General features: G+C 34.4%; 1 protein-coding gene across 1 annotated transcript in view; it reads left to right on the top strand.

Moving 5' to 3' along the window:
- The window catches only part of NT5C2 (5'-nucleotidase, cytosolic II), a 130,608-nt gene that overhangs the window by 23,131 nt on the left and 97,307 nt on the right, over positions 1-10,170 (top strand). Inside the window, exon 2 of the mRNA XM_044665533.1 lies at positions 4,269-4,395. Within this exon, the coding sequence (XP_044521468.1) occupies positions 4,283-4,395 (113 nt within the window). The 5' untranslated portion in view covers positions 4,269-4,282. The remainder of the gene's footprint in view (positions 1-4,268; positions 4,396-10,170) is intronic.

Here is a 10,170-nt window from a genome sequence, read left to right as displayed (position 1 = left end):
CAACTCACTTTATTGTTTAAAAATGTTGTCATTTGTTACATCAAAATTCCCAGTTATTTCCTTTCCTCCCACCCATCCTCCTTTTCTCTCCAAACTAGAGAAGGCATCACAAAAAATACATATATATACATATATATATATATATGTATATATATATATATACACATATATAACCATGTCCTTCGTGTTTCTATTTATCCGTTTTTTCTTTGGAGGTAGACATTCGCAAGTTAGTTTTCAAACATCAAAGTGAGACTTAACTTTAGATAAAAAGACTTTGGAAAATAACAATTACGAAATTTTATTCAACTGTAGATAAAAAATTTCTAGGTATTTGTATCCTTTATCCTCATGAATTTGTTATGCAGCTTATTATAACCTTTTTATAAGTTTGGCATTATCAAAATATAATTTTTTTTGTATATTTGGTACAGATAAGACAGATTAAAATACTTTTCTCAGAAAATCTATGCTGTCCACTTTGTCATTTCACCTGACCATCCCCGTCTTTAGCTGGTCTTTCCTACAACTCTTGAGCACTTATGGCCTGAACTACTTTTGGCACTTAGTTGATGCACATTTATCTTATCTAACCTCAGTTGTTCTCATAAACTTTTTCTTTTCTCAAGCCTGCTACAACCCCTTCCTTCTCTCCCCCTTATCAGCTGAGGACCTTCCTTCTTATTTAAAAAAACTTAAAAAATATAAACGTCTCTTTTTTTGACATGTAAAGCCATTAATAACTTTGCTGCCCCAAACCTTTCATTTTACTTGTCTCTTCTTCTTGTACTCTGTGATCTAGTCAAATTGGTCTTCTCTCTTTCATTACACAGGGGTCTCATTATCCCATGGCACTTCATCTCCTGTCTACCTAGTTTGGCAATTGCTATCTCCTATGACTAGAATGTACTCTTTTATCTCCTTTTTATGGAATTCTCCCTTTAAGACATAGACAGCTAGCTATAGGACCCCACCCTCTATCATGAACCCTTTCTTGAGCCCCCATCTACTAGTGCCCTCCTTCCCTAATTACTTTCTGTTTATCTTGTTTGTTCTATATTCATTTTGTATGTGCTTTTATATTTGCATATTGTCATGGTTTTCATCTGCCTCCTCCCACTGAATGTCAGCTTCTTGAGAGCAGATTTCTTCTCATTTTTTGTCTTTATATCATCAGAACCTGGTACAGTGTTTTCAATTTCATAGAAACTGAAAACAGCACATGGTGGACATTTAATAAATGCTTATTAATGCTGTATCTTGTAGTATGGCAGCTGTGTGACTTAATAGATAGAAGCCAGGCCTAGAGTCAGAAGAGTCATCTTCCCCAGTTCAATTCTAGCCTGAGTTCAAATGTTACCAGGTACTAGCTCTCTGACCCTGGCAAGTCATTAAATCCTTCCTGTTTGCCTCAGTTAAATCTGTCAAATGAGCTGGAAAAGGAAATGGCAAACCACTCCAGTATCCTTGCCAAGAAAACCCCAAAAGAGGTTATAAAGAGTTGGGCATGACTAAAACAACCAGATGACAATAACCTCTTACAATACTGTTATTCATTACTTATGTATGCCCTGTGTCTTTAATTAGATTGTGTAAACTCTAGGAGAACTTATACCTCTCTGTTCCACATAGAATAAATGCTTAATAAGTGTTTGATATTTTATTTTATCTTATTTTAAAACTCTTACCTTCCATCTTAGAATGTATTGGTCTGAGGCAGAAGAGTGGTAAGGGCCAGGCAATGGGGATTATTAAGTGACTTACCTAAGGTTACACAGGAAATGTCTGAGGCTAGATTTGAACCCAGGACCTCCCATTTCTAGCCTTGTCTCTCAATCCTAGCTGCCCCCAAGTATTTGATATTTTAAAAAATTAGTAGAGAAGATGATACTCTGTTGTAGATTCATTAACATTAAAATACAGACTTGAAAAAAATTGAAATAAATAAAATAAAAACAAGTAAATCTCAAATATTAAAGTCGATCAAATCAGAATTCTTGTTATTTTTCATTCTATTATTTCCAGTATACATCATTGATTTGTTTCCATATATTATATGAATATAATCTTAGTAGAGTTTAGCCTAAGATTAGTGTCCAGTGAGCTACCTTTGCAACTATATAGGACTAGTAGTGCTTTCTTCAGTTCACCATTACATCTTCCATTTTTTGTCATTCCCTTTGTCTGGAATATGCTGTGTAAAGAACAGAATACAATTTGGCTAGACCATAGAGTACAAGGGGAGGAGTAAAAAGTCTAATGCAAGGTCTTTGGGGGTCATGTAGTTAAAAGCTTTATATTTTAACTTCTCTACTTTAAAGAATCTTTGTCTGCCTTCAAGGTTCCTATCAAGTGTGGTGCTCTAATAGTATTTCCTGGTCTCTTTACCTAAAATTATTCTCTAATGTTCACAGAGCACTATATCCAGATCTCTCCTTTGCTCCTATGACTTCTATTACAGTTCTTTGTGTACATGTATCTCCAGGAGATAAGTTCCTTGGGAGCAGACTGAAATTTTTATCTTTGTATCCCCAGTGCCTTGCATGCAGCAGTTACTTAATAAATATTTGAATGAAAGTTAATTGATGTCCATGATGAAATGAAATTACACAATTGCTACTTTATACATTGAAGTATGTTGTTTTTCTGATTTGAATGAAAACTTTATAAGATAAAAATGCTGGGCATGAAAAAATAATTAACATGGATAGTTCCATTTAAATTGTTTTTTACTTTCATGATATTTGTGGTGTATTTTGTTCATTGAAATAATGAAAATTTTTTAGATAGAAGAATTTCAGGTACACATATAATGCCTCCGCAAATAATTTTTCCTTTTACCACATTTTATTCTTTTAGTTTTAGCTAAACTCTCATGTAAACAGTATTATTCCCTTCACATAGAATTATTTGTAAGTTTCAATTCCCAAATAAGATTGTAAAGAGATTTTACTCTAGAAAATTGAAAATAGCCAGATGTATGAACTTTGAAGTAGAGATTGTATCTGTCAGAATTAAGGCCTGAAGTAGTAGGAGTGCTAGGTTGAAAGCATAGAACTTTAATCATAGAATATTACTTAAATATACTGGTAATCATGTAGTATGTTTTAAAATTCTGTGTGGAAGTTTTTCATGTTTACATAAAACTATTTACAGATGATATCTTCAGAAATCAGAATGTAATTTAAGAAAATTGCATCATGTTACAAGTATGTAGAGTTAAGAATCTCAACTGCCTTCTTAGATATTTATTTTAGTGATATGAATGCATGAGATGCTTTAAAGTTCATCCATCTAGTACATAGTTTTCAACAATTGAAAATAACTTTTGCATAAATAGAAAAATGAAAAATCATAGCAGTAGAATATCAGAAGAGTACATGTTATCTTAGTTTCCCACCTAAATGTCTTCACTGAATTAAGATGGAGTTTTAGGCCCTCAGTTTATCCAGGATCTACTTGAGAAATTTCCATTTGAAGAATTTCGTTGTAGTTTTTGCAAAACCATTTTTAAAAATTTTGTTATATTCATTTGCTAAGAATCTGTAAAACAAACTTTTCTTGGCATCCTAAACCTGGAAATTTGTTTCTTTCTATACACATTTGAATTTTTTTTTTATTAGATGAGAATTTTATAACAATGTATTTTACTTTGTCTTAGATTTTCTTTAAATTCAGTGCTCAGTTGTGGTAATTAGTTTATCCCAGATGCCTAATTTTGTCTACTCTTCCCAATTGCTTTTTGTTATATTTTTATTTTAATTGTCTGGTTTTATGGGTCCTCTAATTTTATAGGTCATATCAAATACTTTTTGGAAGCACACAAAGAGGGTATCAATCATAAGTTAAGCAAAAGTTTGCTATATTAGTATTCTGATAATCATTACTTATATTTTTCTTAGAAATTAAATGAATTAAATAATACATGGTTGGTTACAGATCTTTCACACACATATTCACACATACTTATGTTACTTTGTAATCAATGTATATATGACTTCAGTTAATTCTTTTATTTTATTGTTTGAAAAGTTATGTATATACAACGTTCTCAATTTTGTGTTTTTCTAAAATTGGCTTCAAATAAATCAGTTGGCAATCATTCTGAATTATTTTTTAAAAGTAGCATTGCCAGCATTTGGGTTAACTTATGAAGTTTGTTTTCATGAATTTACATTACAAGCAATAGTTTCTTTAATCAGTTAATTTGTCTGTTAAATACCAGTGAAGCGATACCAATACTAAATGACTCTACTGTTCTTTCTTAGAATAAATACAGCACATGTTAAAAAAGATGACAACTTCCTGGAGTGATCGATTACAGAATGCAGCAGAGATGCCAGCCAACATGGATAGGCATGCACTGAAAAAGTATCGGAGAGAAGCCTATCACCGGTAAGTTTTTGGGTACAGGGTTATTTGAGGATTCTCAAAGGTATTACTGAATATTAAGATTTCATGTACTAGGATATTTCACCATGATTATTAAGGATATAATCTCTAATGAATCATTCCCACCAAACTGAACTTTCTTGGAAAGAAAAAAATTGTTATTCTACTCCCTGTCACAACTAGGATAACAATAGGTGTTTAAAAGTTTTTTTTTTTAATTATTATGAACTTTTCAAAAATCAAAATATAGGAACCTTTTATTATACAAAGAATAGAAAAAATAGAAATTGAAAAAAGAACAAAGACATAGGAAAAAAAGGGCCACATGAAACTGAATGTTTATTACAGCTTGCTTTATTTAAAATGCATTTCATATTTAATGTACTAGTTCCAACATTGCCATGTATCCCCTTCTGAACTTTTTTCTGTCCTCTTCTGTATTTTAAAATTAATTATAAAAAGTCAAGATGAATTTTTTTTTCTCCCTCACATCTCCTACCTACAATGGGGAAAAAAGTGGGGAGGAGTGGGACTCTGAAAACAAATATGCATAGGCAAACAAAATAAATGACCATATTAGCTATGTCCAGAAATGTGTTATTCTTTATCAACTCTCTGGAAGGAGATACGGGTGTCATCTTTGTCATATTTGGCCCTCTGGAATAATAGTTGATCGCTGTGTTGATCAGAATTCTTAAATCCTTTAAAGTTATTTGTTTTTACAGTAATATACCATAAATTCTTTTCACTTAAGTCTATATAATTTTATACAAGTCTTTCCATTTTCTCTGAGATTCTGTATATTTTTTAAAAACACAATTCAAAAGTTCTCTTTTCCTTTTTTGGGGGAGAGGGGTATCACTAACTCTTCCCTCCTTAGCTCTCCCTCCTCAAAAAAAAGAAGCATTCCTTTGGAACAAATAGTCAAGCAAAACAAACATACATTAGCTATGACTGAAAATGTATAACTCCATAATTTTAATTGTTTTTGTATGTTACCAACAAAACCTAGCAGAGAATGTAAGATAGAGAAATTCTATTTAAAATAACTAAAGGGGGCAGCTAGGCACTCAGTGGATTGAGAGCCAGGCCTGGGTTCAAATCTGGCCTCAGATACTTCCTAGCTGGTGACCCTGGGCATGCCATTTAACCCCCATTGCCTACCCCTTACCTTTCTTCTACCTTGGAACCAATGCATAGTATTGATTCTAAGACGAAGATAAGGGTTTAAAAAAATAAATAAACTAATTACAACATGTACAAAATACTTGGGTTTGTTTTTTTGCCATGTCAGAGGAATTCAATGAATATAACAAATACAAAACATTTTATACAAATAAATACAGACTTAAATTATTGGAGAAATATTGTTCATGAGTGGACCGTGATAATTATAATTAAAAATGGCAAAGTCATGGATAGAGTCTCTGTAGTCATATCTGCTAGTTCTTTCAGGCCCAGAGAATGTGGTTGATCTGGACCAAGTGACTGAAGGGCAGCTAACTCCTTTGCCTCATTATTTTGAATATCAGTTTCTTGTTAGTCGTTTTTGTTCTATCATTTCCAGGTAAAGGCCATTTTTCTCTGTAGAAACAGTGGAAGCAAAATAAGAATTGAGTAGCTGTGCCTGCACTCTTATTAATTTAAAATTTTTCATCCCTCCCAAGCAAAGGGCCTAGCTCTTCTTTGATCCTCCTTTTTCTTCCATTATAACCAAAAAAATTCTTTTTGTGTCCTCTTCTCTCACTAGTCTCAACTCATTCTGTGCTTTTGCATTTTTTTTTTTTTACAGGATTACCATGCCACAGTTTTGTATTCATTTTCTGTTACATGGTCTTGCCATATTATCTGAACATTTCCTTTTTAAGTCTTAAGTTACTGAGTTACCTTTGTATCCACAGAGATCTCTTTAGACATAAGCCATTCTTCTTTCTCATTTGAAATGTTTCACTTTGTGTCTTAAATATTTCATTTTTATTTATGTATTTAGAATATTTTTCCATGGTTACATGATTCATGAGCCTTCTTCCAGAGCTGAAATGCAATTCCATTGGGTTATACATGTATCATTGTTCAAAACCTATTTCCATGTTATTCATATTTGCAGTAGAGTGATCTTTTAATGCCAAAACCCTAATCATATTCCTATCCAACCATGTGATTGATCATATGTTTTTCTTCTGTGTTTCTGTTCCCCACAAATCTTTCTCTGTATGTGTATAGCATTCTTTCTTATACGTCCCTCAGAATTGTCCTGGATCATTGCATTGCTACTAGTAGAGAAGTCCATTATGTTTGATTGTGCCACAGTGTATCTGTCTCTATGTATAACATTCTCCTGGTTCTGCTCCTTTCATTCTGCACCAATTCCTCAAGGTCTTTTCATAAATATTTCATTTTTGAGCATCTTCTATCCCTCTTCAACGGACTTTCCCCAAAACATTTTAATCTATGTTATCCTGCTCATCTTTTCTCTGAACCCATTGAAGTCTACTTTCCCAAAATCCAAGGTACATGTCACACTGTGCCTAGTTTTCCTTTCCTTCTCTATCATAAATTGTAAGATGGAGTGATCACTTTCTCCCAAGGTTCCTGGAATTTTTACTACATCAACTAGTTTCTCCTTGTTAATGAGAATCATATCCAGAGTAAGTTTCCTCTTTTTGATTCTTCTGCCATTTGAAGGATGAAATTATAAAGTGGGTCAAGAAGTTATTTCCTGCTCTCCTTTTGGTGGAGGACTGCCAGATGTCTAAATAACTCAAGTCTTCAATCACTACTATATCATAATCATTCCTCTCTGCCTGGCTCATGATCTGTCTCTCAAAATCCTATTTCTTCTTCCTCTCCCAGGGAGCTTAAGTATACTCTATTGACAGAATTATTTCTATTTCTTTTTTTGACCTTCTATTATACTTCATCTCCTCCAGTTTCTTGATTTTGTCACATTAATATCTTAATAGATGCTATTTCCCTTTACCATTTTTTGGGTTGTTTTTCAATTGTGTCTGACTCCTCATGACTCCCATTTGGGGTTTTCTTGGCGAAGATAACTGTGGTGATTTGTGATTTCCATCTCCAGCTCATTTTATAGATGAGGAAACTGAAGCAATGAAGGTTAAATGACTTGCCCAGGGTCATATAGCTACCAAGTGACCGAGACTGGATTTGAACTCAGGGAGAAGAGTTTTTCTGACTTCAGGCCCAACACTGTCCTCTTCACCATTTAGCTGCTCAATTATTTCATTATTATGTCTTTGTAATTGTGATTGGTCATAATATATGCTCAAATTTCCATGTCTTTTAAAGTTATTTGTTTTTATAGTATTGTTATCTTTGTATAAATTGATTTTATGACCTTGCTAACTTCACTCTGCATCAGTTTCACTCTGCATCAATTCATACAAGTTTCTCTGAAACAATTTTTTTTTTTTAACCTTTACCTTCTGTCTTGGAGCCAATGTGTATTGGCTCCAAGGCAGAAGAATGGTAAGGGTAGGCAATGGGGGTCAAGTGATTTGCTCAGGGTCACACGGCTGGGAAGTGTCTGAGGCGAGATTTGAACCTAGGGCCTCCAGTCTCTAGGCCTGGCTCTCAATCCACTGAGCTACCCAGCTGCCCCCTGAAACCATTCTTTTAATTATTTCCTTTCACATTTATTATTTATTTATTTTAAGCCCTTACTTTCTGCCTTAGAATAAATACTATATATTGGTTCCAAGGCAGAAGAGTGGTAAGGGCTAGGCAGTGGGGTTTAAGTGACTTGCTCAGGGTCACCCAGCTAGGAAGTGTCTGAGGTCAGATTTGAACCTAGGACCTTCCGTTTCTAGGCCTGGTTCTCAATCCACTGAGGCTACCCAGCTGCTCCCTTTATCACATTTATATAGCATAACGTGTTCAGCCATTTCCCAATTGATGAGTATTTTCAGATTCACATTCTTTGCTACAAAAGATCTATAAATATCTCTTTGCATCTTTAATTTGTTTTGCTTAGGATTAATCCTTCTCTTAATCTCCCCTTTTCTCTTTTTTCTTTTCCCTTCCATTTTCCCTGAGTAAAATATGTTTCTATACCCAACTATATGTTGTTGTTATTGTATGTGTACACAGATATTTCGATATCCGTATATCTGTATGTCTCTTAGTCCGACCATGGGACTGCTTCCCCAAATCTCTTCCTTTGGTGAGCCAAGGCCCCAGACAGCAGTTGACTATTGCTCTCAGGTTTTGAAGAACAGTCCTGAGGATCTGGGTTTCTAGCTCCATCATTTACCTTCTTTTCCAGTGTGCTTCCCATCCTTTTGATTTTATTTTGTTAGTTCTTGCTTTCTTGTGAGATCATTAGCTTCTACTTTGCCCTCTTCTAGCCTTTAAAGACTGATTTTCAGCTATGATCTTTTGATTTTCCTTTTCGGTTTGGTCTATCCTGCTTTTCATGGCTTCCAACAGGTCAATTCTGGTCTCCAATTTGCTTATTACTTCATTTGATTTCTGTGTCTCTTTCCATATGTACAATTTTGTCTTTGAAGCTGTTTTCTTTTTGTATTACTTTAATTTCTTTTTCCCACTTTTCTTCCCATTTTTTCTATCTTTCTTAATTGGTTCTTGAACTCCTTTTTGAGTTCCTTGAGAGCTTGTGACCAATTTTCATTTTTGTTTGGAAAGAATGGATATATTTGCTTGCTTTTTATTCTCTGCTGTTGTTTCTGTATTTTGCTTTTTCTCCATAGAAATTATCCAGAATCAAGAGCTTTTTTTGCTGCTGCTTATTTCTTTTTTTTTTAAACATTTATTAATATTCATTTTTAACATGGTTACGTGATTCATGCTCCTACTTTCCCCTTCACCTCCCCACACTACCCCCACCCATGGCTGATGCACATTTCCACTGGTTTTATCGTGTCATTGATCAAGACCTATTTCCAAATTGTTGTCAGTTGCATTGGTGTGGTAGTTTCGAGTCTACATCCCCAATCATGTCCACCTCAACCCATGCGTTCAAGCGGTTGTTTTTCTTCTATGTTTCCTCTCCTGCACTTCTTCCTCTGAATGTGGGTAGCATTCTTTTCCATAAATCCCTCAGAATTGTCCTGGGTCATTGCATTGCTGCTGGTACAGAAGTCCATTACAATCGATTTTACCATAGTATATCAGTCTCTGTGTACAATGTTCTTCTGGCTCTGCTCCTTTCGCTCTGCATCAATTCCTGGAGGTCTTTCCAGTCCACATGGAATTCCTCCAGTTTATTATTCCTTTGAGCACAATAGTATTCCATCACCAGCATATACCACAATTTGTTCAGCCATTCCCCAATTGAAGGATATACCCTCCTTTTCCAGTTTTTTGCCACCACAAAAAGCACAGCTATAAATATTTTCGTACATGTCTGTTTATCTATGATCTCTTTGGGGTACAAACCCAACAATGGTATGGCTGGATCAAAAGGCGGCCATTCTTTTATAGCCCTTTGAGAATAGTTCCAAATTGCCATCCAGAATGGTTGGATCAGTTCACAACTCCACCAGCAATGCATTAATGTCCCGATTTTGCCACATCCCCTCCAACATTCATTACTCTCCCCTTCTTTCATTTTAGCCACTCTGCTAGGTGTGAGGTGATACCTCAGAGTTGTTTTGATTTGCATTTCTCTAATTATTAGAAATTTAGAACACTTTCTCATGTGCTTATTGATACTTTTGATTTCTGTACCTGAAAATTGCCTATTCATATCTCTTGCCCATTTATCAATTGGGGAATGGCTTGATTTTTTTATACATT

The sequence above is a fragment of the Gracilinanus agilis genome, chromosome 2 (genome assembly GCF_016433145.1).
Source record: "Gracilinanus agilis isolate LMUSP501 chromosome 2, AgileGrace, whole genome shotgun sequence".
Classification (NCBI taxonomy): domain Eukaryota; kingdom Metazoa; phylum Chordata; class Mammalia; order Didelphimorphia; family Didelphidae; genus Gracilinanus; species Gracilinanus agilis.
The sequence above is the reverse complement of the archived record's forward strand: the minus strand, read 5'-3'. Positions and strand labels throughout refer to the sequence as shown.